This window comes from Aedes albopictus, chromosome 3, assembly GCF_035046485.1.
Source record: "Aedes albopictus strain Foshan chromosome 3, AalbF5, whole genome shotgun sequence".
In the NCBI taxonomy this organism is placed as follows: domain Eukaryota; kingdom Metazoa; phylum Arthropoda; class Insecta; order Diptera; family Culicidae; genus Aedes; species Aedes albopictus.
In genome coordinates, this window is record NC_085138.1 from 165,611,191 (window position 1) to 165,639,114 (window position 27,924).

General features: G+C 37.7%; 3 protein-coding genes across 4 annotated transcripts in view; 1 reads left to right on the plus strand and 2 right to left on the minus strand.

Moving 5' to 3' along the window:
• Positions 1-27,924, plus strand: part of LOC109402771 (SH2B adapter protein 2) — a 561,576-nt gene that overhangs the window by 509,837 nt on the left and 23,815 nt on the right. The gene's annotated exons all lie outside the window — the stretch shown is intronic.
• On the minus strand, positions 205-2,008 carry LOC134292259 (uncharacterized; the record flags this gene model as incomplete). Its single annotated transcript, XM_062861291.1, has 3 exons — positions 205-366; positions 1,594-1,752; positions 1,814-2,008. Coding segments are annotated over 3 exons (516 nt in total), but the record flags the coding sequence as incomplete, so codon positions are not given.
• On the minus strand, positions 22,683-23,850 carry LOC115271090 (uncharacterized). The gene is made up of 4 exons (XM_029880575.2): positions 23,616-23,850; positions 23,385-23,546; positions 23,161-23,319; positions 22,683-23,098 (listed from the first exon to the last, which is right to left on the minus strand). The coding sequence occupies exons 1-4, from the start codon at positions 23,715-23,717 to the stop codon at positions 22,937-22,939; spliced, it is 585 nt and encodes a 194-aa protein (XP_029736435.2). The 5' UTR covers positions 23,718-23,850; the 3' UTR covers positions 22,683-22,936.

The window sequence follows — 27,924 nt, forward strand, 5'->3', positions numbered from 1 at the left end:
AAATATTGTTAGAGTTAAATATAGTTTTGTTGAAACCTCCGACTCGTCTAGTCACCATTTTTTTCTGCTCCAAGAGATATCTCATGTAAATATGCACTAACTCTAGCATTCCCTTTATGTGCATGATTTCTTGCTGAATTTTACATGAATATTTTTTTCTGTGTATGCAACATCTTATACGATTACTGATTGTCTGGGGTTTCTTCAAACTTCATACACGGTAGCCGGAAAGATGAAACATTCATGGTCTAGCCGGCCGTCGCGTGGAACCCACATATTCACATAGAATTTCCAGTCTCCGGCAAACGAAGGTGGAATAATAACCCCAAATGATCCAATACTCAACATGTCAATGTTTTGTTGGTACTGTGAAAAAAAAGAAGTAATCAAATATGAATCAATAAAACACGTGTTGCCCTTCACACACAGGGGATGGCCAAAATGTTTGGGATAGGCAACTTTTTTTCTCTCACAAAAAAATTCAACATGCTGTAACTTTTCATAGAGTGCATCAAAAAATCTCAAATTTTGACTGTTTATCAACCTATTATATGTGCATCATTGGTACAAATTTGGTCTCGATTGATTAATTTTTCGCGAAGTTAGAATCGTTCGGATGAAACACTATTGTTTAGACAACTAATTTTTGAACTGTCATATCTCGGAAACCAGTGAACCGAATTGAATGATTTTTTTAACGTTTATCACCAATATATTGATATTTAATACGACGTTATAAAATGTAATATTTTTTCACGGCGAATTAAGTTTATACCGGATTGAAATTTTTACCCATATAGAGGAAAATAAGTCAAATTTGCAATACCACACAAAAATTACTAAATATGTTCTTCCTTCAATCTAAATCGACACCAACATTTCAAAAGGGCGTAACTGCTTTTGGAATCATCACTTTCTTTTAAAGCTGTGGATCATGTGTTATGATTTCCATGTTTTTCACAACAAGTACCAGATGGGTAAAACTCTCCTCTTTCCGACAACCACGGTGGTTTGAGTGTATGGGAGGCAGTACGACCTACAGCTTTGAAAGAAGGTATTACTTCCAAATGCAGTTACGCCCTTTTGAAATGTTGGTGTCGAAATAGGCTCTTCTATATCTGAATAAAGATAACTTGAGAACATAAGTGGAAAATCCTTGGATATGAACACTACAATTTTTTGACATTGATGTAAAAACTATACATTTTTTCGAGAAAAATCCAAAAAGTGTCAATCCATGATAACTTTTTTCAACGTTTAAAAAGTACCTTTGTTTTAATGGTTTGTGAAGCATTTACATATTGTTAGTATACGTACAAAATTTCATTCAATTCGGTTCACTGGTTTCCGAGATATGACAGCTCAAAAATGAGTTGTCTGAAAAATAGTGTTAACCCGAACTATTCTAACTTTGCCAAATATTAACCAATCGAGCCCAAATTTGTACCAATGATGCACATATGATAGGTTGACAAACAGTCAAAATTTGAGATTTTTTGATGCGCTCTATGAAAAGTTATAATTTGTTGAACTTTTTTGTGAGAGAAAAAAAAATTGCCTATCCCAAACATTTTGGCCATCCCCTGTACATACTCCTGCTTCAAATGGACAGTGCTTTTCCAACTTTTCGTAAGTTTTGTACAAAAAGCGCTCCATGGGATTCCTTATAGCAGTGCAAAAGTCGTCCATTTCCTTATTAACTATCCCCGGCTGCCAAGTTCCACGTTGCAGATGTTTTGACGAGAGTTTGATCTGACACAGAAAAAGTGAACTATGTAAATCTCATACAGTTTATCCTGGTACGAATTACAACCTTCCAGGGTGAACGATAAGCTTCCCGATAAGTAATACTGCCGTTGTAGAATAGGCCACCATCTTCTTGATTCACTATATTGAAATTGCTCATATCCATAGCGATATAGGGTTCTCCATTGTCACATTCTGTGAGTGGTGACACGTCGAAAATGTACTTCGCCTGTAAGTATCGAATCGAGTTCAGGATATGTTTTCAAGTCAACCGACTTGTGTTCTTTGCACATAACTATGTACCTCGGTACGGTAGTCTGACGTGTTCTGAAAAAGCACTACTAATAAAACAAGGTTCCGATTCATTGTTGTTCCTAGTGATTCCTATGTATGTCTGAATTGGGTAGACCAGCTTGCAATGTCCAAAATGATTTATTTTAAACGGCATTGCATTTGCATGATTCAAAGCAATTAGTAAAACAAATTATATGCAAAAATATACTTGTGTAGCGATATATGATTTCGCTATGGATTTCCACTTAATTCGTATTATTCGGATTACTATCAGTCCTCCTATAGAATGCTGCAATTGTTTACTAATAGTTATTTGCAGGTCATGTCCACGCCAATATAGCTAATTATAGGCATTGGACAACCCTAAAACGCACATAAGACCGTAAGACACATAAGAAGACTCGACTATATCATGGTAGCAAATAAATTATGCTGATCAGATACTCAAGAGTTTTCTCAAGTTATTCACCCTCTTCCTTACCTCCGCCCGTTAGGGATGCAGTGGCGTAGCAAGGGGGTGCGATGGGTGCGGTCCGCACCGGGCCCCCGAATTCAGGGGGCCTCCAAATCAAAGAAGGTTTCCAACACTAGTTTGAATAAAGTTCTTTTAATAGCGAAAGTTTCCTATAAGTATAAGTTCAGCACTTCGCAGAACTGCTGATAGGTATGTGAAGGCCCTTTCGTGATAATCAAGAGTTTTTTTTGGAATACGGCACATAAATGGCCCCAAAATCACAAGAAAAATGTGTTAGAAATTAAAATTGAATTTTGCGAAAATCATTTCCGATTTGGAAATAAAATTGTGAATACATCCCTGATATCCTAATAACAGGACCAAATATAGTTGTTGACTTAATTTAAGGTAGCAGCTAAAATTCAGGGGCCGCATTTATGAAAATTATGATCTAAACACTTGTCAAGTCAAAACCGTAATAACAATAGTTTGTCGATTTTTTTTGTTTTCGTATTTGAAAAATAAATGCAATCAACGTATTCCACCGATCAAGTATTTCTTTCCAAGTATTCCTTAAAAGGTTTCTGCAAGAATACCTTCGGGCAAGATGAATACTTACCTTGCCTTCGGGAAAATGTATTACGATTTATCAAGCAATTACTTCAAAGAAATCTTCAAAAAAAATCCTCTAAGATTTACTTCAGAACTTTTTTCATGGATTGCTTCTGGCATTTATTTGGAATACTTGAATTGGTACCTCCAGGAACACCTCCAATAATTTCTTCAGGAATTTCTTCAAAAAATTATCAAGGAATCCTTCAAATATTTCTTCAAGGATTATTTTTTTTGCGAATTTTTTCAAGCATTCCTTCAGGAATACCTCTTCAGATCCCTTCATCCCTTCAAGGATTATGTCATGAAGTCCTTTAACGAAACCTTCAGATGAACCTTAGGAATTTCTCGAAGGATTCTTTTAGAGACTTCTCCAAGAAGGAATCTTGCAGGAGTTTCTCATGGAATTTCTGAGATCATGCTTAATCAGGTATTGCTCCTGAATGGATCCTGGTGAGATTGTCTAAAGAAATTTTTGGAGCAATTTTTAAAGTACACCTCGAAGAATCTTTTAGATGAACTCTAAGAAGTATTTGTAACTGGGTATGAAGTAGCAGTAGAAGTACTAGAAGTACTATGGGAAATTACGTGAAGGATTCCTGAAGAAATTTTGAAAGCAAAGGGATTTTTGGAAGAATTAATTATGAAATGCCTATATTATTTCTGCTGGAAGCCTGGGGGGAATTTCTTTAACACCCCTTGAATGAATTTGTGCAGGAACGCTTTGGAGATGTATGTGTTCACCCTTGTAGGATTATCTGAAGGAAAACTTTGAGAAATCCCTGAAAAAATATTTGTAACGATGCTTGAAAAAATACTTGGAGAAAAATATTGAGTCTTTATTGGAATTTCTTAAAGGGTTCATGAACGAATTGTGAAAGAGGAATTGTAAAAATTGCCTAAAAAATCTTTGGACGATTTCATACAGCAATTATCGGAAGAATTTCTTTAAAAAAACTTTGAAATTCCTTCGTAAGGAATCCTGAAAAGGAATTCAAGAAAAGCTATTTGAGGCATTTCAAAAAGAACCCTTGAATAAATTTCTGAAAACAAATCTTGAAGGAATTCCTAAAGGATTCCTCTGGGAAATTTGCTCAAGGGATCATGTGGGATAGCCCCAAAGGAATCGTTTCTTGAAATCTTTAAAATCCTCCTCTTCTCCTCTTCTCCTCTTCTTGGCGTAACGTCCTCACTGGGACAAAGCCTGCTTCTCATGTTCTATGAGCACTTCCACAGTTATTGACTGAGATCTCAGTAACCACGTAAGGTAACCACTAAGCATTTGAATAAGCCGTACAGCAGACCGTATTAAGCATTTGAACTGCTTGCTGCCCTACATAAGCAGTTCGAATGCATTGCTGCCTTGAATCAGCATAAGCTGTGCTATTCAAAAGCTTTCAGCTGTTAATTAGCATTTCAACTGCTTGAGGTGTTTTCGCGAGGAAGCAATCAGAATGCTTTACAACTGCTCTACAAATGCTAAGAGCAAAGAGTATGGGAGATATGTTATGCATTTTATAGCTGATGCTGCCTCTCTCTTACAGAATCTATGCCTCTGTTGACAAATTTGAACATCTGAGTTACTTATCCGTTTTTCCCTTATTCATCCAAAAGCTCCGAAGTAAACATTGCTGCAGCTGGTTTGAATTAGGAACATTGCCACACCTAATGTTGTCGAAAAATGTGTACCTAATAGGTGTATCTTCGACGGATCATAAGATTAAGATTATCGAAAGACGGAATCATATGTTATTGATGAAAGAGGGGTGTCGGGACTGAAATGTTTTTTTGAAAACATGTTTTGGGTGTCAGAACTGAATCTGTTTTCCGACCATTCTTTATATTGGCAATAAAATTAGCGCACATCATCGGACCAACCGTAGCGTATCCTGGAACGTGGAGCAGCAGCCTGAACAGAAAACATGATTGAATAATCACCGGATCGTAAGTTCAAACCCCGATAACACCAAAACAAGCAAAAAAGTACCACCTAAAAATCAGCTGGAGTGTGGAGGAAGCGAGATCGTCGAGAGAGCGAGAAGCAGGCGTAAATCTATTTTTGTTTTGTTTCGCGACGAGGCGTTACGCTTCTTTGACATTTTAATAGGACGTTCCTGAAGGTGTTGCACTCAGACAGCCCGTTATTTTGCCAAAACCTGCTGTTGGATAGCCCTATAGGCGTATATACGGCCAATTGGCATTAAATGCTTTGTCATAAGGGCAACTATAATGCTGCAGGAATGCTATTTTAAATGCTTACTGGTTACGTGAGCTTCCTCTGCCAATGACCGTTTTGCATGTGTATATCGTGTGGCAGGCACGAAGATACTCTATGCCCAAGGAAGTCAAGGAAATTTCCTTTACGAAAAGATCCTGGACCGACCGGGAATCGAACCCGTCACCCTCAGCATGGTCATGCTGAATACCCGTGCGTTTACCGCCTCGGCTATATGGGCCCTCTTTAAAATAAAAACTCTAATTCTTGGGAATACATGTTACTAAAGAAATTATTTCAGAAACACTTTGAGGAGTTACCAAAGCAATCGCTGTAAAAACTTTCGAAGACAATTTGTAATTAAGTCCTTGAAGTGATTTCTAGATGAATCGTAAAAGATATCTACGAAAAAGTTCTTGGAGTTCCTCATTTGGAACAAATGCTTGATGAAATCGTTAGAAAAAATCCTGATGGAAATCCGGATGAAATTAGTGTTATCGCTAAGTAAATCTTTAATGATATCAATAGATAGAACCTTGGAAGAATACCTAAAGAATTTATTGAAAGAATTCCAATTTATAATTGGAATTTTCATTTGGAAATTTTTTTGGATCTTTTTCAGTGATTACTTTGGAAATCTATGCAGGAATTCGTAAGAGATTTTTTTGAAAAATTATTTGGAAACTCCTTCGGCAGATACTCTGAAAATTTTCTCCGAAAATTAGTTTGGGAGTTCCTAAATATTTTTTTTCTGAATTCATTCTTCATTATTTTTAAATAAATTCTTTGGCAATTCATTTGAAAGTCGTCTCAGCTACTGTGTTCGCAATTTCTTTGGTAGCAAGTCGCAAGTTTCATTAAAATTCCTACGGCAATTCTTTTGAGAAATTGTTAGGTAATTCCTTTGGAAATTTCTTTAATCAGTTCTCGGCAATGCTTCAGCAATGGCTTTGCGAACTTCTTCAGATTTTTTTTCTACGGAAATTTCTTTGGAAATTCCATTTACAACTTCTGGTTGTTTTTTTTTTATATTACCTTTGGCAGAGCTTTTTTTTGGCAAAGCCCTTGCAAATCCTTCTAGCCGTTTTTATTGGATTTGATCCTAAATTTCCTATAAGATTATTGTTGAGGTTTTCTTCGACATTTTTTTTTGAAAACTATTTCGGCACTTCCTTAGAAATTTGGTTCGGTAACTCGAAATTGATTTAGGTTCTTATTTTTTAAATTATCTACGACATTACTTTCGAAGTTTCACCGGCAGTCCCTTTGCTAATATACCTAACAATTACTTTTGTAATTCTTTCATTAGTTTCTTTCGAAATTCATTCGGCAGGTACTTTGAAAATTCCTTGTCAATTCGTTTGTAAATTGAGGCGGCAATTTTAGAAAGTTTCTCTAGTAGCTCCTCGGAAAATTCCTTTGGTAATTCCTCTGGAAATTATATTTGATAATTCCTTACGGAATTCCGTCTATTTTTACTTTTGAAATTCTACGAGATACACTCTTGCGAATTAAAAATAGAACAAGCATTTACACAGAACAGTCTTAGGAGGAGTCCTTGGGGAAGCTTCTGAAGAAATTATTGATTTTATTTTATCAAATCATGTATCTCTTCCTTCACCTTATAAGGATATACGTTCCTGTATTCATCCTATAAAAAAAGGAGTGAAGCGATTGTTTGTAAGAAGTGGCACGAATGATAACAAAAATTACGTAATCAATCGGTGCCGTAATCGTTTTGTTTTTGAATTAGATGAATTTGGGATTGCAAGATTATTAAGGCCCTACCTACCAGGAATCCTCAGAGATTTTTTTAAACACATTTTCGGAGGAATTTCTGAAAAAAAAATCATTTCTAAACCCTGGATAAATTTTTGCTTAGATGGCTTGTTGGAAACTTAGAATGATTCTTCAAAAGGTTTTCACATGCATCAGCATCAACATTTCAAAGGGGCTGATATTCAAAACAATGTTTTCTGTCATAGCTGTAGATCGTATCTCATCAATCACTATTGCGGAGGTTCCACCTGTTAAGACTCCTGCGCGAAAATTAGTTGCGTGGATTTTTCTTGCGTGAGCCCACAGATATAAAACCAGACCGCGTCATGGTGAATGTTTTACGCTGTGTTGTTAGGTACACATTTGGTGATAGTTTTGCATTGTAAACAAACATTTTTAACGCACCTACGCTGGAAATGAGCCTAATAACTTATCTGCGTTGGAATCTATAAATCTTCACAAAGGGCAATGCCGCAAATATTTGCATTTTCTCCGTCCAGTAGTAGTTGTACATTGCGTCGGAGAGATAAAGATTTGGTTTCGGTAAGCAGTTTCGCCTTTTCGAAATGTAAGCACCGAATATATTTAAAGCGTACACTCTTTATACAACAAACTGCTTTGAAAACAATAGTAAAATATGGGCAACCACAAATAAAACAAAAAGAAATATGTATGTGTGCCAAATTCTCTCTTTTTTAAATATGTAGGTAAGACCTTTTGTCGCTACTTGTTTTACTTTTCTTCGATCTATTATTCGATCTATTTTATATTATATATCAGCATCAGCATTTCAAAAGGGCGTAACTGCTTTCATAACAACACTTTTCCCAAAGCTGTGGCGTGGCACTTCTAGACGAAAAGAATGCTCCTCATTCAATGGCTTATATTAGAAGGGTAACATGCCATCAACATCCATAGAAAAAGGTGACGTAATAAAAAGGAGTTACGCCCTTCTGAAATGCTGAAACTGAGAAGAGAAATCGTACAAATGAAAGAAGTTGAAAAACAATAGGTCAAGGAAAAGTAAAATTAGTAGGGACAATAGGTCTTACCTACATATTTTGAAAGAAAAAAGAATTCTCACCCAGCATAAGGTACACCGGGGTAAGTTGAAATGGGCGAGGTAAGACGAAACGGCGGGTTAACATGATGTTACCTAAAGATGGTAAACATCTTGAATGTCATAACACATAGTTTTTGATTCTGACCTGAGGTGTGCGGACTCAACGTTACGTTTCTTACGTTACGCACGTACGTTTTCTTCCAGTGCTCCCCGTTGTTGAGTTGCTTATCTCTATGGAGATTTATTTACACACATAAACTACTCCACACAAAGTTTAAACAGATGAATATCAGCAAAAGTTACAATCAAACAGAATCAAACGTATATGTTCAGCTGATTTGGTCCTATATGGGCTTGGAAGAATTATTTGCAAATATTGGACAAGTTTTACACATAATTTTCAAATAAATAAACGTTAGAAGAACATTTTCGAATCTGATGGCAAAGTTTGTGTGTCATTTAACTTTTCACTTGTTTTAGCGTGACTAAGCAAACCGAACTTGTATCCAGGCACACTCTGATCATTCTGGAGGTTTGGCAGCAGCCTGGCTGCTGTCAAATTTCAGTCCGCAATTCTCAGATTCTGACAATCTTTTAACGAACGGTAACATTCCAAATTGTACTGAAATCTATTTCAAAACTTCGCATTTCGTCTTGCTCCACCCGTTTCAACTTGCCCCAATGTACCTTATTATGTTTGATTTTTTGTTGCGACTTTTTGTCTTTCGGCCTTTCGATATTTGGCACACAGACATATTTCTTTTTGTTCAAGGACAAGGTATTTGGAGTACGTAGCTCAAATTTTCTAGAGCATCGTTTTTGAGAACCGTTAAACGGATTTGGATGAAAATGCATAACCCTGTTGACAATCACTGAGCAACCAGCATGATGCCTCAGTCATATTCGTTAAACGGTTCTAAAAAACGGTGCTCTAGAAATTTTGAGCTATGTACTCTAAATACCTTGTCCTTAATTTGTGGTTGCCCATATTTGACTATTGTTTTTAAAGCGTATTTGCTGTATAGTGAGTGTACGCTCTTTCAGTGCTAACATTTCGAAAAGGCGAAACTGCTTGCCGAAACCAAACCCTTATCTCTCTGACGCAATGTACAATCACTACTGGACGGAGGAAATGCAATTATTTCCGATAGTGGTTGGTTGTATCCTGGAAAAGATGAGATACGATCTACAGCTACGGCAGAAGATATTGTGTTGAAGATCTGTTACGCCCTTTTGAAATGTTAGCGCCGAATGCAAGGGAATACTATTGCCTTGACTGGGAGTAATACCCCAGACAGACATGTGATACGAGTGTGATTCCTGTACAACGGTACGCAGTGTCAAGAAAATTCTAACAAGACTGACTTGAACTGAGAGAATTTTCAGTATGGCACTCATTTCAAGCACAATTGTACAGTGATTCTTGTATCACATGTGTGTCATAAGTATAATATGAACATCTATAGATATATGGCATCACAATACAATATACTTTCAATTGAATTTTTTACACGGATGTAATGTTTGCTTTCCATAGGCCCTAAGAACCATATATTTACGTAATGACGAATTTTGATACAAAATGCACTCCACCGATATGCATATGGATACATACTACTAAATTTCAATATTATTCATGATGAATTTTGTTATTGATGCCTTTAATTCATGATTCTGTTATGAACTATGGCGTTAAAAGGGCGGAACTCAAAAATTCGCACAAAGATGATATTAAAAATTTGTCCAGAGGTGTAGGAATCCTACAGTAGGATAGATAAATAAAGAGAATGGCGTTTCAGGTTTTGATGGTATATTTTATTTTATAATAACGGTAAATGGAGCACCGTGCGAACAGCCCCTGAGTTGTTTGTGCAAAAACAGCAAAAACTTCATGGCGTACTATGGTCATTGTTGATGCCAACGTTGAACCGGGCGTTTTTGTACCCCTGGGGTCCATTGGACCCTACTATACGAATGATTTATCTTTTGATCGTGACTACCTGGTTAGAATAATGCTGTCTTTGACCAAATTGTACAACAGACCAAGGGCCACCTTATAATCACACGAATTGAATTGAATGAGTAAAAACATTCCATTTATAGGCCGATTATGAAATCAAAATATTATGTTCTTTTACTCCGACGTTTCGAACCGTGTTGGATCTTTTTCAGAGATTCTGTTGGTTTATTATAGTAAATTTTACAAATTACATTCATGTCGACGAGACACTTTAGAAACAATTAAAACATTACCGAGTTATCGTCTGCTTCCCCGTCATTTGGATTATTCAATCCCTCAACCGTCATTTTGATTTTTGTCTACAAATATAACTAACGGTCAGTGTTTTCTAGAATGATGTTGCCATGTTTTTCTTACGGTGTACAAAAAATAAAGTCAATTGATGTAAAATCGTCAGAGTAGGACCCGCTGCCCAAATAATGTACCGTCTACCCCCGTTGGTTTGAACGACACCTCATGCAAATCAACGGGGTTCGATTTTTAATTTGAACTTCTAGTAACCCTGTGGACATCGAAAAACACACTGATGGTAGCCGTTTTTGCTGTTTTGTTTTGATTATGCGTTCCGTTTCACCCCGTTCCATGAGCAGAATAACGTTTGAACCATTTTTAGTTTGAACGATGTGCAGATTAGAGGGGGTCAAATTAAAAAGTGTTCAGATTAGATTAGGTCAAACCAACGGGGGTAGACGGTAAAACCGTACTACACTGAACGAAAATCCCCGCCAGAAATTGAATGAAAATTGCCTCATCCGAGCCCCATGCCTAAAATCAGATGATTTTTGGAAGTTTGTCATTCAAATGCTTATCTGACAGAATCAAAACACACGGTATAAAAATCCTTCAAAGTAACCATTATAATCATACAATTCAGAATCAAAACAAATCCAGGTGCGGATGATTATCATTCAAAACCCATACAGTCCACCGGTCGTTTTATGAATGAAATTGTTTGCAAAATCTGATGTTGCTCATATAGACGTTGTTGTATGTATTTCATTTTTTCTAATACTTTGCAAAACAGCTAATATTACAACCATCACAACTAGTTTGAACGAAACTGATTTCAATTGAAGTCAATTCCAAGCAAACTAGTAGAATGGTTGTAATATTAGATGTTTTGAAAAAAAAAGTATAACACATTTTCATTGTATGAATTAAACTTTATTTAGAATTTTCGTATACAGAAATCACATTTCACTTTAATCTTACATTCACTTTTTTCACACTTCACCGAAGTCAAACACTTTTACGCGACACCTTTCCTGCGGCATTTCAACTTTGGAATTTTGAACTGGCATGGCGCTCCAACAGCTAAATGAAAATCAAACTAAAACTAAATGATTTTCGGAACGCGGCTTTGATAAAGTATGTTCAGCTTGATTTAGCATAATGCTCATATGTTAATTCCATCTTTTCATATTTGACTGAAAGGCAGACAACATACAAAATAATAGAATATAAAGAGTAAATAAAAATCCGCCATTGTTGTTTAGAAAATTATTCGGTTGGGATTGTCATTCAGTTTTGGGAATAAGCGCTTGAGCATACGCTCGAATGAGGATTCATTCGTTGGGCGGTGGGGATTTTCGTTCAATGGTCGAATGATTTTCGGTATGGAACACAGTGGAATATGGTTTCTGATGATTTGGTGATGATAATCATTCACAACAAACGTCAAGCGAAAAATCATTTATGTTTGCGTCTATTTTTGTTTTATAATAGGATGATTTTTATTCAGTAGAAGGCAGTAAAATCATTCTGCTGTGAAATCATTCGAAATTGAGATTCTGCGGATCTGTATCGCATTGAATGAAGAATCATTTTCCGTTCGGCGGGGGTTTTCGTTCAGTGATAGTTCATTGTGACTCACCCGAACAAAAAAGAGGTTAGCTGTGCCTTGCACAATTTATTTGTGAAGTGAAAACAATGTTGTAGACATAGGCGTTGGCTTATATGAATTAGCGATCAAAGATTGTACTACCCTATAATTTATTTGAAATCATGGTATTGCGGGTCATATGAGTTAAGTGGAAATTCATAGCTAAATCATATGAAGCTCAATTTGTCTGTATGCTTCGTTTGAATTGTCTTACCAATGACTTTGAATCATGCAACAGCATTTTTCGTTCGTAAGTTAGCGCGATGTGAACAAGACTATTCAGATATAGATAGGATTTTCTAGGAACAACATGGATTCAATATTTGTTTTTCTAGTAGCGCTTTTTCTGAACACTCTGGACTATCGTATCGAGGTAGGACAGTGGACTATTTGGGCAGGAGGCGAGATAGATACAGTATCTAGATAGCTGGTTACAAAATTCTAGTTAATTGACAACCTCCTCCTCAAAAGGTTCCATATCCTTTGTTCGGAGATCTCCGTTGAAAGAAGCATATCCCATCGCTGGCTCGAAACTTTCAGGCAAAGTACATTTTCGATGTATCGTCAATCACAGAGTGTGACAATGGAGAACCGTTCATCAATGTGGATATGGACAATTTTAATATAATAAATCAAGAAGATGGTGACCTATTCTACAACGGCAGTATCACCTATCGGAAGGAATATCGTTCACCATGGAAGGTTGTGATTTGTATCCGGATTAACTGATGAGATTTACCTCAAGGTTTACCTTCTTTGTGTCAGATAAAACTCTCATCCAAACATCTGCAGCGTGGAACTTGGCAGCCGGGGATAATTAATAAGGAAATGGTCGATTTTTGTAGTGCTATAAGGAATGGAAACCTCCTTGTACATAGTTATGAAAAAGTTAGGAAAACTTTGTCCATTCGAAGCAGGGGTATGTACGCCGACATTAATGACTTTATGCGGAGCTTTATTTTTTTTTCAGTTTGAACTTGAATTCCATATGTTGAGCATGGGATCCTTTGGAATTGTTGTTCCACCTTCGTTCGTCGGGGACTGGAAATTCTACGTGGATATGTGGGTTCCACGCGATGGCCAGCTAGACCATGAATGTTATATCCTTCCGGCTACTGTGTATGAAGTTTAATGCAACATCCGTGTCAAACTTTTGTAATTATTTATGCATTTACTGTTTTTATGAATAAAATCCACTATTTAATAATAGTTATTTATGCAAAAAGTTGTTTTTTTTTAGCCCGAGATGAACCAGCCAAGGGCTAAAAATCTCGTTAATACAGATAAAAAAATATGTTTTTTTTTTTTAGCATGAGTCGTACATTTATCCAACGAGGCTCTGCAGTTATTAGTTGTTAGTTTGGAGTACAAAACTTAAGAGCAGGGCTGCCACATTGAAGGGTTGTATACGAAATACAGGGAATACTCAAAATAACTGGGACAGGTAAAATTTTCACTTCGCAAAAAAATGTTCAATTAGCTGTAACTTTTCGTACACGGCATCAAATATTCTAAAATATTTACTGTAAGTTCATTAACTAGTTGTGTATCAGTGGCCCAAATTTGGAAAAGATCGGGCTATTCTACACGAAGCTAGAAAAATTCTAGAAAAAGGTATTATTATCCGATAGCCAACTTTGAACTGTTATATCCCCGTTTCAACAAACCGAATGCAATGAAATTTTGATCATTGATGACTAATATAATGAGCTATTAAAAACTTTTGACTATACTTCAAATTCTTTACAATACATGAAAGAAAATTATAACGATAAGATTATTTTTCTTATATAACACCAATTTATCCAAAACTTCATCATCGTTTCAAAATTCGAGATAGTAATTATAATTATAGTAATTATAGATAGTAATTATAATTATAGTTCATTTAAATTCCCTATAATTGACTTGAATATATTAATGTTTCGAAGGAAAGCAACCAAATCGCCGGAGTTTGGTAATGGGATGCATATGAAAAATAGATAAATATACTAAAAAAACATAGAATAAGTAAAATTGCTATAACTTTTTTTTTCTTATGCATATTAGTCATAAATGATCAAAATTTCATTGAACTCGGTTCATTGAATCCGGAGATACATATATGCATACATACATACATTTATTTATTCAACATCACATTTAAGACAAGACATAATCTGAGATGAACCAACCTCGGGCTGAAAATCTCATAAATAAAGACATAAAAAAAAAACAAGATATAAACAACAATAGTACGCCACTCTACTCGGTTTGTGGCTGCTGCTCTCCATGCTTGGTCGCGCCCAATGCTCGCCAGATCAGGCTCCACCTGGTCCGCCCATCGTGCTCTCTGCGCTCCATGCCTTCTTGTGCCAACCGGATCAGTATCAAACACCAGCTTTACAGGGTTGTTGTCCGGCAGTATTGCAATATGCCCTGCCCACCGTGTCCTTCCGGCTTTGGCGACCTTCTGGATGCTGGGTTCGCCGTAAAGTGCAGCGAGCTCGAGGTCCATCCTTCTCCGCCACACACCGTTCTCCTGCACACCGCCGAAGATCGTCCTTAGCACGCGTCGCTCGAAAACTCCGGGTGCTTGCAGGTCCTCCTCGAGCATGGTCCATGTCTCGTGCCCGTAGAGGACCACCGGTCTTATTAGCGTTTTGTACATGGTGCATTTGGTGCGTGGGTCAATCTTTTTCGACCACAGTTTCTTGTGGAGCCCGTAGTATGCCCGACTACCGCTGATGATGCGCTTCCGAATTTCCCGACTCACGTTGTTGTCAGCCGTCAGTAAGGATCCGAGGTAGACGAATTCCTCCACCACCTCGAAGGGATACCCGTCTATCGTAACATTACTACCCAGGCGGATCCGGTCGTGGTCGGCCTTTGTTTTTGAGGCATTTACCACCAGTCCGACCTTTGCTACTTCGCGTTTCAGGCGGATGTACAGCTCTGCCACCGTTCCAAATGTTCTGGCAATAATGTCCATGTCATCAGCAAAGCACACAAATTGACCGGATTTTGTGAAAATTGTTCCCAAGTTGTTGCCGAACGCACTGTTGCCAGCGCTCACCTACCATACAGCAACCATAAACCTCACAAATGTCAGCGTACACCGATTTGACAGGTAACATTGACGGCTGTCAAACGGTGAGTATGCATAGAAAGAACACCCAAATCATAACAGTGAGTTTGCAGAATATTAGACCCTGAATTTATCGTGTGAATTTTCCTTATAAAACTTTGAATTATATAGTTATAAACGTTATAAATCACAAAAGGTAATTCTGAATTAATACTAATGTGCATAGGAATAATGAAATTCATGTTGTACACAAACTAGGTGTAGTTATCTATTTCAAGTGGATACTGGTTCTAACCTTAGCCTTGTTGGTACCAATCGCATCTCTGCATACCAACGGTAAGATATAGGAGTTTAATTTGTTGAATTTCTTCCAAATTATAATGTTATACGAACTATCTAGTATTCCCAACTGCTGAAACGACTACGACCCGAAGACGATCTTGACTAGCTAGAGGAGACTAAACGTAAGTCAACTAAAAATAAGACAAACACAGTACTACTAGACATTTACGATGCTAAATCATGATGCTATGTACACCGAAACTATAACTTATCCAGTATGTATGCTTGTACGATTATTGTCCCTCAGGAAAATTATAACCTACCGCATTCCTACGTCACATTCTGGTGTTTTATTCGACGGTGGTTATAATCTTGGAAATTAACCCTTGCTGTCCTAGTGTCGGTTGGTTCAAAAAACCAACACAGGTTGTTGAGCCCGGCTCGTAGCCAGGGATTGGCGGCATGCACCGTGCGGTGCGAAAAAAGCGTGTGCTTCACACAATCGCAAGTGTTTGTCTCCCGTTTTGCCGAGAGACAAGAGACGTATGAGTGAGAGCTTTCGTAATTGTACGAGAGACAAACCGCAGCACTAGCTCTACGGCGCAGGGAGTAATGCACAGTGCTTGGGACTGTGCGTGTCACCAAACAGAAAACAATCACTTAATAAATTAATTGAAGAGTTTGTGTTTTCGGCAAAATTGTTAAGCTTGTCAAGGGTTGACAAGTGATAGGTCGTTTAATTCGAATTGGAAAAATCTTGGGTAGTATCAAGCCAAGTGCAAAGCACGGAGACAAGCACCGAGAGAGTGCATACGACAAAGCGTGAGAGATAGGAGAGCTCCAGTGCGCGGCTAAGTAAGCGAGCAACACACAACCGATTGCACGTAGGGGAGGAAGGGGTAACCCCGTCACCTCAAGCATTGGGATTATTCAAAATTAATTTCATTACTATTTTATAAGATTTGTGCATTAAAATTTTCAAAATATGTTTATTCCACCGAATAATGAACATAACACAAACATATTAAATATTGATATTGTTAATGCAGTGTGGGTAAGACCGTCACCCCTATGGGGTAAGTCCTTTTTTTTCAAGATACTTTTGAAGATTTTAATTTTAAAATGTTTCCAATATATTTTTGATGATTTGTGATGGTTTACCAATTTTTCTAATCAACCATTTTTGTCATTTTGCGGTTTGGCCGAATGCCAAATAAGGAAAAATCTACTTAAGGCGAAACTGGAAGCATTTCCTCACTTTTTGGTTTTTGATTTTTTATTAAATAACGAAGCAATATTTTCAAAATCGGTTTTCGTGCACATTTAGAGTATGGATCAAGGTATCTTCTGATTTTTTTTTGTAGTGGAAAATGTTTTTCGTTTTTGCGAAAACCATTTTTGAATTAAATTTCACAAAAAAATGGTTTCTGCAAAAATGAAAAACATTTTCCAACTCAAAAAAATTCAGAAGATGCCTTGATCCATACTCTACATGTGCACGAAAACCGATTTTGAAAATATTGCTTCGTTATTTAATAAAAAATCAAAAACCGAAAAAAATGAGAAAATGCTTCCAGTTTCGCCTTAAGCGATCGTGCCGTTGTTCTCCATATACATCAGTATAACTGGAATGAACAGCCTATGATTTAACCTTTCGCACCGTTGTAAAAAGTCAATACTATCAAAACACCTCGCTCGTTCTCTTCTTCTTTTTTTTCTTGGCATTACGTTCCAACTGTAAAAAGCCTGTTGTTATGCTTGTTCTATGAGCCCTTCCACAGTTATTAACTGAGAGCTGCCTCTGTCATTTGAATGTGTATATCGTATGGCAGACACGAAGATATTTTATAGTATACATATGCCCAAGACAGACAAGGAAATTTCCTTTACGAAAAGATCCTGGACCGACTGGAAAACGAACCCATCACACACACGGTCATACCTCGATATATCGTAACATTTAGCTTGATATAACGTTCGGCTCCGTAAAGCGTTGAACGTGATTGCGCCTTGATTAACTGAACTAGATAAAAATAATTATGATTCTATTTTGCCAGCCCTCAGGTGATTCCATGAAGAATTATTGGAGGAATACCCGAAGAAACCCCAAAAAGAGTTCCTGAAATAATCCTCGCCGATGAGTGACGGGCTTACCCGAAAAGCCAACTTTTCCTAAAATGCACCGTAATTTCTGAAAAATAGTTGAAACTGACCGTTCGATGAATCTTGGCACTAAAGAATAGTACAGATGAGAATACAAGATTGATTAAAATAAATCTATATACTTGTTTTGTAATCCAGAGGCTAAATTCTACCGACGAAAAATTACATCCACCGTTGGTGCAACAACGTGTGCGTTTGTTTTGTTTATTTTCTTCGCGTTTGACAGGTCAATGTTGGTATCATGTGTCTCAAAAGAGTAAAAATGGTAAAAACAAATAAGGTGTGTGGCCAAAAAGCTACTAAATAACTATTTTCTGGTAGAATCATTGGGGTGACGGGCTTACCCAGCGGGTGTTACCCGCTTTTCCCCTACTCGTCTCCTTCTGGTTTGTTGTGCTGTCTCGTAGCAGCGTGTGCGGCACGCAAAGAGTTTCGAGTCGCACCCTATCCCAGCTCGTAGCATCATACCTTCCAGAGCGATGGTGAAGAGTAGACATGAGAGTGCGTCAACTTGCCGCAGTCCTCGATGAGATTCGAATGAACTGGATAGTTCAAGAAAGCCGTTTTCGTCCATGATTCTCCATAGCTCTGCACGGTCGATACTGTCGTATGCCGCTTTGAAGTCGATGAACAGGTGATGCGTTGGGACCTGGTATTCACGGCATTTCTGGAGGATTTGCCGTGCGGTGAAGATCTGGTCCTTAGTCGACCGGCCATCGATGAAGCCAGCTGGATAACTTCCCACGAACTCATTCGTTTTAGGTGACGGACGACAGAAGATGATCTGGGATAGCACTTTGTAAGCAGCATTCAAAATAATGATCGCCCTGAAGTTGTCACATTCCAAATGGTCGCCTTTCTTGCGAATGGGGCAGATTACCCCTTCCTTCCACTCCTTCGGTAGCTGTTCGGTTTCCCAGATCCTGACTATCAGCCGATGCAGACAGGTGGCCAACTTTTCTGGGCCCATCATGATGAGTTCAGCTGCGATACCATCCTTACCAACTGTTTGTTAGTTTTGAGATGATGAATGGCATCTGCAACTTCCCTCGGCGTAGGAGTTGGTTTATTTCCGTCCTCCGCTGCACTGGCGTCGCCGTTTCCTCCGTTGCCGTGGTCCCCCGTGCCTACCCAAGTAACACATTTGTCACAGAAGAGTCACGGCGGCGCAGGTTTTAGTTGCACAAAAGTAACTGTGACTTACTTCTAACAAATAAAGACTTACTTGCTAGAAGCAAGTCACAATGACTTCTGTGCAACAAAAACCTGCGCTGCCATGACTCTTCTGTGACAAATGTGTTACTTGGGTACATTCTCCACGCCGTTCAGGTGCTGATCGACCTTTCGATCACCTCACGTCCGTCCGTCAAAAGGCCTCCGTCTTTATCCCTGCATATTTCGGCTCGTGGCACGAAGCCGTTGCGGAATGCATTGAGCTTCTGATAGAACTTCCGTGTTTCTTGGGAACGGCACAGCAGATCCATTTCTTCACACTCCGCTTCTTCCAGGCGGCGCTTTTTCTCCCGAAAGAGGCGGGTCTGCTGTTTCCGCCTCTGTTTGTAACGTTCCACGTTCTATCGGGTCTTCTCCTGCAAAACCTTTCTGCACTCTTCATCGAACCATTCTTTCCGTAGATTCCGATCCACGTACCCGATGGTGCTCTCGGATGCGTCGTTGATGGCTGCTTTCACTGTACTCCAACAGTCCTCTAGAGGGGCCTCGTCGAGCTCGCCCTCGTCTGGCAACGCGGCCTCGAGATTCCATCCGGTTGTTTCAGTCGCTCTAGATTGTACCGAGGCGGTCGCCGGTACAGTACATTGTTGAATCCGGAGATATAACAGCTCAAAGTTGGCTATCGGATATTTATACCCTTTTCTAGAATCTTTCTAACTTCGTGTAGAATAGCTTGATCTTCAAAATTTGGACCACTGATACACAACTAGTTGATGAATTTACAGTAAAAATTTGAGAATATTTGATGCCCTTTTCGAAAAGTTACAGCTAGGGTAATTCGCCAATTGTTGAACGGTTAGTACTGGAATTTTTGTTTTCGTTTGTTTTTCCGTGTATAATTTTACTTTAGTTGAAAAATATCCAGTGAACGTCTAGATCCACTCATAGCTTATACTTCCCATTTCCTTTAAGGACAAAGTATTTGGAGTACATAGCTCAAAATTTCTAGAGCACCGTTTTTTAGAACCGTTGAACGGATTTGGATTAAAATGCATCACGTTGTTGACAACCACTGAACAATTAGCGTGATGCATTTTCATCCAAATCCGTTCAACGGTTCTAAAAAACGGTGGTCTAGAAATTTTGAGCTATGTACTCCAAATACCTTGTCCTTAAATTCCATTTTCTAAGAGAAAATAGAACTATACTGATTTATCGACCGTATTCTATTAATAACTTGATGATTTTGTGGCTATATCGGTCTGTTTCTACTCATAGTATAAGGGAGTAGAGATCAAAGTGGATAATGAAATGATAGATATGATAGAATTCGCTAGGTAGCGAACAAGTGTGAAAATTTTATAGAAGGTGAAATTAGGCAAGTAGGCCATGTATTGAACGAATACATCGAATGCGTGAAACTTCTGCCGTGCGACCTGTGCTTTTAAACAGATCGGCTTGGTTGGTAGTTCATACCACCTTACCAAGACTGGCAAAAGTTTCAGGCACCCGACTGCCTATGTATTGTTCTGTTTTTATAATAACATTTTCAGAAACTGTTCAACATTTGGGTAGTGTTTAACAATTGGCGAATTACCCTAGTTGAACATTTTTGAAAAGTGAAATTTCTACCTGTCCCAGATGTTTTGAGTATCCCCTGTAGTTATTTATGCAACAAGTTGCAAAATGATGATTTTTTCAGCACGTACATTTATTGAACGAGGCTTGCCGAGTTGGATAAATACGACGAGTGCTGTAAAAATCGAGCTCTGCACCGAGTTGCGTACAACGTTTTAGGCAATTTCATAAATTACCTCTTGAGAATAGTTTTTGACACAACTTTTTTATCAAACTGCACACTGAAGTTCATAGCCATGTTTTAAAAAGTCTGATCATAGCAGGTTATACTGTGCAGCTGCCACAATTTTTCAAATCTGCGTCCAGAAAGCATCAAGAAGTGAAAACAGTGCTGTAATGGTTAATTACGCAACGCAAATCAGTGCAGTTCATCCTACTATTGATTACATACACAAAAATGAATAAAAAAGTATGTTACACGCTAAAACCGCTCGGCACTAAAGTGCATAATTTCCAGACAACACCAAAAATGTGTAACCCTTGCACATTCACAAAATCAGCTCCTGCGTCCTCAAAATAGTGAAATTCACAAAAAAAAGTTTGTATGGCAATCTAGCTAGGTTTACTAGTGACCTTGGTAAACAAAAAAATATGGACATTTCACATCTAGAAGAGTGTACGATAGGCTGCGGCTTATTTTTCAAAAGTTGTTGAAACCTGGAATTCGTACGTAAGCTCTTTTGGATTCAAATGACACATAAAGAGAAACCTCTGAGTTTAAGCCAAAAATATTGAGATTTAGAGGTCGCGCAATCGCTTCAAAGTCGAATTTTCGAGTAATAAAAAGGTGTTTTCACTTCAAGTGTCATAACTTTCTCATTTTTCAACCGATTTTCAATCTTTTTTTATGAATTTCTCACAAATTCGAATAAACTCGTAGAACATCATTTTTTTTTCCAAAGTCACGCAAAATATGAGTTTTTGAAGATTAAATTCATTTTTTTCTTCTTTTTACAAAAAAAATTAACTTTAGAGTCCTATAACTTTTTAACCGTTTGACCAATTTTAATTTTTTTTAGCTTGCTTTTGTAGATATTTTTGTTGCCTATCTTTGTCCTAAACAAACTTTTCATCAAAGTAGTCATTTTTATGATACTTTTCACCAAAAACTGCCAAAACATGCCTTAAAACTTGATTTTTTCATGTATAATTGGAGTTTTTGGCGATTATTTGCAATTTTTTACTCCGAACCAGTTACTTAACATCATATTTAGGGATATGGAACACATTGGAGATTTTTTTTTTCAAATTTTTTTCTCGCGCTTGGAACATGAAAATATTTTTTGATTCGGAACACCCCAACAACTGAATTTTAAGGCTTCTTAATGATTATTTAGTATAAATTTTTCACTTTGAGCTCGAAACTAAGCATGAAAACTATTAAAATTTTGCCAAAATTCTGATTTTTCCAATAAAATACGTGTTTCTGAACGGTTTTTGGTATTTATCTATTTTGAAACGTTTTTTTAAAGGTACAGTTTATTCACAGCATTTTTAGGAAACAGAAATATCTACAAAAGCAAGCTAAAAAATTAAAATTGGTCAAACGGTTAAAAAGTTATAAGGCTCTAAAGTTAAAAATTTTTGTAAAAAGAAGAAAAAAATGAATTAAATCTTCAAAAACTCATATTTTGCGTGACTTTGGAAAAAATGATGTTCTACGAGTTTATTCGAAATTTAATTTGTGAGAAATTCATAAAAAAAGATTGATAATCGGTTGAAAATTGAGAAAGTTATGGCACTTGAAGTGAAAACACCTTTTTATTACTCGAAAATTCGACTTTGAAGCGATTGCGCGACCTCTAAATCTCAATATTTTTGGCTTAAACCCAGAGGTTTCCCTTTTTGTGTTATTAGAATCCAAAAGAGCTTACGAATTCCAGATTTCAACAACTTTTGAGAAATAAGCCGCAGCCTAGTGTACGAGCTGTTTTTGTAAATGTTCAAGGGTTACACATTTTTTATATAGTCTGGAAATTATGCACTTATGAGTAGGTCTTACACATTCTAGGTGCTGAGCGGTCTTAGCGTGTAGCAAAAGTGCTCTCGCGCAAGCGGCTACAAATCAGTAATGATAACTAATGATTGTTCAATTGCACTCTAACATTGATTTACGTAAAGTGTTATTGTAAGAAATATTAGAAACTAGGAAAGAATAGAATAATCAGCAGCATGATTGATAATGAACATTAAGTTGTGTACTCTGAACGTTCGCATTTATTAAATGCTCAAAATAAGTTCCAATGCTCTATCCACAGGCAGACAGACGTAACACTTAGAACATTTTTCGTGAAAATCCATCGCCTAGTTCACCCCAGCATCATCTGGCGGGAATGTTTCACGAAACACTGCGTTGTACAATATCGTCAACAGAAGGCGCTAGTGTGAAACGTCAAGCGCAAAGAAAAACGATGCGTGCGCCTCTGGTTGTGAAAGCCACAACTATGAAGATTTAAAATGATCGATAAAAGCGTGGTCGAGGGAAATTTCGCAAGTGTTACGTCTGTTTGTCTGTGCTCTATCCATATGGCCTCGATCTCAGAACTCTTCAAACTTCATAAATGGTAGATTCGACTGATATGCACTCGTGGTCCAATCGACGGTTTCGAAAAGTGTACACGTTCACATAAAATTTCCAGTCCCCGGCAAACGAAGGTGGAATGTCCATCCCGTACGATCCAACTTCTACCATATCAAATTTCTGCACAAACTGCAAACAAACATTTTCAATTAGTTCTATGGACTTTGAAAACTGCCTTCGCAATTACATACGCCTGCCTCGAATGGGCATCTCTTGTCGATATTTTCCGTCGTTTTGTACACTCCGGGCTCGAGAGGATTGCCCATAGCTCTACAAAAATCACCTATTTCCTTGTTAAGTATACCGGGCAGCCAAGTTCCACGTTGCAGACGTTTCGAAACAATTTTGAGCTAGGTGTGAACAAAAGGATGGGTTTGATAAAACATCTTCACGCATAGGATGACCGGAAAGTAACCTTGATTGGCGAACTGTAATCCTTGAGAAATTTCATACTTCCGTTGTACGCTATATCGCCATTTTCTCGATTTATTATTTGGAAATTGTCCAAATCAATGTTGATGAAAGCTTCTCCGTTGTCACATTCTGCAATCGGTGATAGGTCGAAAGCATACTTTGCCTGCAAGTTTTAAGCTTCGATTTAAGGTTCGAACTCAATTGATATGGTAACACAAGTTTTCCCATGTACCTCGATGCAACGGTCCAAAACGGTCAGAAAAAGCACTAGCAGTGATACGACTAAGCGATTCATGGTATTCACGGGAAGAATGTCTGAATTCGTGCAGGGCATTTTATTGAAAATGCAGGAAATAGCTAGTGCATGATTTGGAACAATTAGGCGGTAATATGGTTCATAATTAGTATCACTTTGTTTACTTTGAGTTTTAGATTGTGCACAAACAATTAATTTGACGCATGAAAATGATGTTATGATCAAGGCCGAATGTATCTTTTGAAATTTGTATTTGTACCTCATACACATCTCTATCAAACATGCTCTCACGATCATAGGTATAGTTCTACCTGTTACCATTAAAACCCCAAATTACGCTCATTGTAAACCTCAGGGGTTTCCAATCTGGAGTTACAGCCCATGCTAATTTCTCGAGAATCTAAAGTGCGATAAAAAAGTGGAAATAGTTTTTAAATTCTGCGTCTCAAGAAGCATTCTTTACAATAAAGTGGCGTTGCAAAGCTCAGTGATTCTCAAGCTGAGATCACGAGTCATGCTAATTTTAATGTTTTACAAATTCTGCGTCGGAGGTAGCACTCATTATAGTATAGGGCACTGCATGCCACGGTTGCTAAGATATTTTTTTCTAAGTCTTTGCGTTTCGTGGCTTTGTTGTTCATAAACTTGGAAAAATTTCATCAGCATTCGGACTTGGAAAAATGTCGCCAGCCATTGGCGTAGCCAGAGGGGGGCAGGAGAAGGTTGTGGCGGGCCCCTTTTCTCCCCCTGGCCGACATAATTTTTCTTTTAATTTGAACCAACTCGAGATTATCAGAGTTCCAGAAAAACATCTCACTATCTCAAAAACTATTTTATTCTAGATTTTATTAATTCAGGATTTTATCCATAATTATCAATTCTTTTCTCGAAAATCACTAGAAAGTATTTCTCTACGAGCAGCACTTCGATTTTATCATAGAATTTTACCAAATAACAAGCTTCAGGAATTCTTTATGGGACTTCTTCAAAAAAATCTCTTTTGTGAAATGTCTCATGGACATCAGCGGGGTTGCGATAGTAATTGTTTCAGGGTTTCCTCTCACGGTTCATTTGATTCAGCAATGTTAACAAATACTTCTGCAAGGATGCATCGACGAATTCCTCCTCGAATTTTCCGATAGCTTCGTACTGTGATTACTTCGAAAATTACTCTAGGCATTCCTCCGGGAACTTCTCATGGGGTATCTTTAGAGGTTCCTCCAGTGATTGTTCCGGTGCATTCTTCGACGAATCGTCAGAAATTTCTTCAAGGATTCCCACATGAATTTGACCAGAGATTCTTTTAGATATTTCCACATGTATTCTTTCAGAGTTTTTTGCATATAGGTATTCCTTCAAAAAATCTGCTAGAGATTGCTCCAATCATTCGATCTGGAATAATTCGAAATATTTCTGTTGGAATTTCTCTAAGCAATTCTTTCAGAAAATTTTACTAGAGATTATTCAAAAATTAATCCACGAATTCTTTAAATTTTGTATCAGTCCATCCGAAGATTCTTTCATTAATTTGTCCAGAAATTACTGTAAACATGGATTCTTTCATACTTTTTTCAGGGAACAGAAATTTATCCCAGAATTCATTAAAATAGCTCTCCTGGGATTTCCTAAGAAATTCCTCGTGGGATTGTTTCCGGGATTCATGAGAGGGGTTTCTTCAGGAATTCCTCCAGGTATTCCTTCTGTGATACTTTATTTTAAAAATTCCTCCAAGGATTCCTTCGGGAACTCTTCTTGAGATTCCTCCATTAATTCTTTCAAAAACTCCTCCAAGAATTAATCCAGGACTTTCTCCAGGAATTGTTTAGGGATTACATTAGGAATTCCTTTTGAGATTGCTTCCCGGATTCCTCCTAAGGTTTGCCCAGAAATTCCTTCAGAAACTGCTACAGGGATTCCTCCAGGTGTTCCTCCGCGAACTCGTTTAAAGATTCCTTCAGGATTTCCCCAGGAATTCTTTCTGCGATTCCTTCAGTACTTCCTCCTGGGATTTCTTCAGAAATTCTTCCTAGGGATTCCTAGGGATTTTTCGTCTAGGGATTCCTACAGGAATTCATCAAGTGAATCCTCCAGAGATTCCTTCGGGGGTTATTTCTCTGGGAATTCCTGCAGGGATTCCTTTAAGATTCTTTCAGGAATTTCTGCAAGGATTTCTACAGAAGTTCCTCTAGAGATTTCTTCTAGGAATTCTAATAGAGATTCCTCCAGAAGATCTTCTAAGAATTCCTCCTAAAATATCTCCAGAAATTTCTCCAGGGATGCCCCCAGGAATTCTTCCACGAATTTCTATAGGGATTTTTCCAGATATGTTTCTATGCAGTTTTCCAGGTTTCATGGTTGTTACAACAGCGCGGATTTCGCGAATTTCGCGGATTTCGCGATTTTCGCGGATTTGGCGCGGATTTGCCACTAGAATTCGACCCTCGCGCGGATTTGGCGCGGAATTGGTTTTGCTATTCCGTCATGCATTTTTTTTTTTTTGCATAGCTAGCACTCTCTCACCTTTATAAATGATCAACTGACATAACATATAATATCTATGTATTGGATTTACAGAAATGAACTAAACTTTGAACTCTACTTCGAATACTTGTGAGAAATTCCATAACAAAATCCAGGAAATCATCAAGGGTGTTCTTCAAAGTGCATCCCAAGAATTTTTCTAAGGGTTTCTTCTACTATACTTAAGACCTTTGTGAATGAACCTTCATCTTTTTTCATTTTGGATTAATGCTTTCACCTTAAAAAGTCTCAAATGAATTGTTTCGTAATGCTTGAAAATTTTCTATAAAAAAATCCTGTAGTAATATCGAAAAAAATACTAAAGAAAATTCTCGAAAGAGTTTATCTGACAAAACTATAAGAATTTTAATTTGATTGTCATGTGAAGCATTTCTGAATTACTGGAATCTCTTATAACATTGGATGAGACTCCACAAAATATTTCTCTGGAGAAATTTTGCAACAATTTCTCCAAGATGATCATGCGCGTTACTACAACGCATTTATCTCCCAAGTTGTGCACGCTTGCTGTAGTGCATAACAAGCGCGTTCGGCATTGGAGCGGAGGGGACAAATGCGCCGTAGTTACGCATTATGGATATGGTACGATTGATCCTTTGAATACAAGTTTCTTAAACATAAAAAATAAAAACATTCAAATTTGTTTCTGAGATTCTTTTTTTACAAATGTTTCTTAGGAATCCATGGCAGGAGTAATCCATCTCTCAGAAGCCACTAAAAGAGTTCCCGTAAGAATAGATTTAACAATGGAATTTTCACAGTGGTCCAAAACATAGTTCTAGAGGCATTTCTAGTAGAAATCCTTAGATCATTTTAAGAAAATCTGTTGAGGCACCCCATGAAGGAAATTACATGTAAATCGGTGTGAGAATTATAGCGAAAAAATTGGAGAAAACCCCTGGCGAATCTTTAAAGGAATTCAGGGACAAAAAACTGGAAACATTCCTAAGTTCTTCAAAAAAATCTAAAAAAAAAATAATTGAACCAGCGAGTAAATCTTTAAAAATTGCAACATTGTCTTTCACGAGCCTTCACAGAGTTGCTGTAGGGATTTTTTAGTAGTATAACTGCGGAGGAAGGCATTTTCTGTTTTTCACAGGCATCTCTTCCTCTTGGCATTTCTTCAGTATTTGCTAGAGGGGCTGTCCATAAACTACGTAAACTAATTTTTGGGCATTTCAGAGCCATCCTCGCCCCATCCACCGTTATAGACTTTGTCCATATTACAAAATTATCGACATTAGTAAAAAGCGTAGACTTTGACCAGGCCACTCCCTGCTCCTTAGAGTCTATATAGTTCATGGATGGGCCTTAAAGTATTCTACTTACGAGAGACGAACCAGCCAAGGGCTGAAAGGCTCTTTAATAAAGACAAATCAATCAATCAATATTCTACTTAGAATACTTACACTACCCGTCATAAGTACGGACTCACAAAAAGTATTGCAATAATATTGCATCACATTGACTCACCTCAATATCTCCAAAACCTTAGGACTTACAAAGATGCTGTATTCAGCAAAGTTATTCAGAAGCCCAAAAGCAGCAACTTTTCTGAAGGCGGCATTTTTATAGCATACATTACATACATTTATTTGTTCAACATCATTAAGACAAGACATAATCAACAATAGTACGCCACAATACTCGGTTTGTGGCTGCCGCTCTCCATCCTCGGTCGCGCCCAATGCTCGCCAAGTCACGCTCCACCTGGTCCGCCCATCGTGCTCTCTGCGCTCCACGC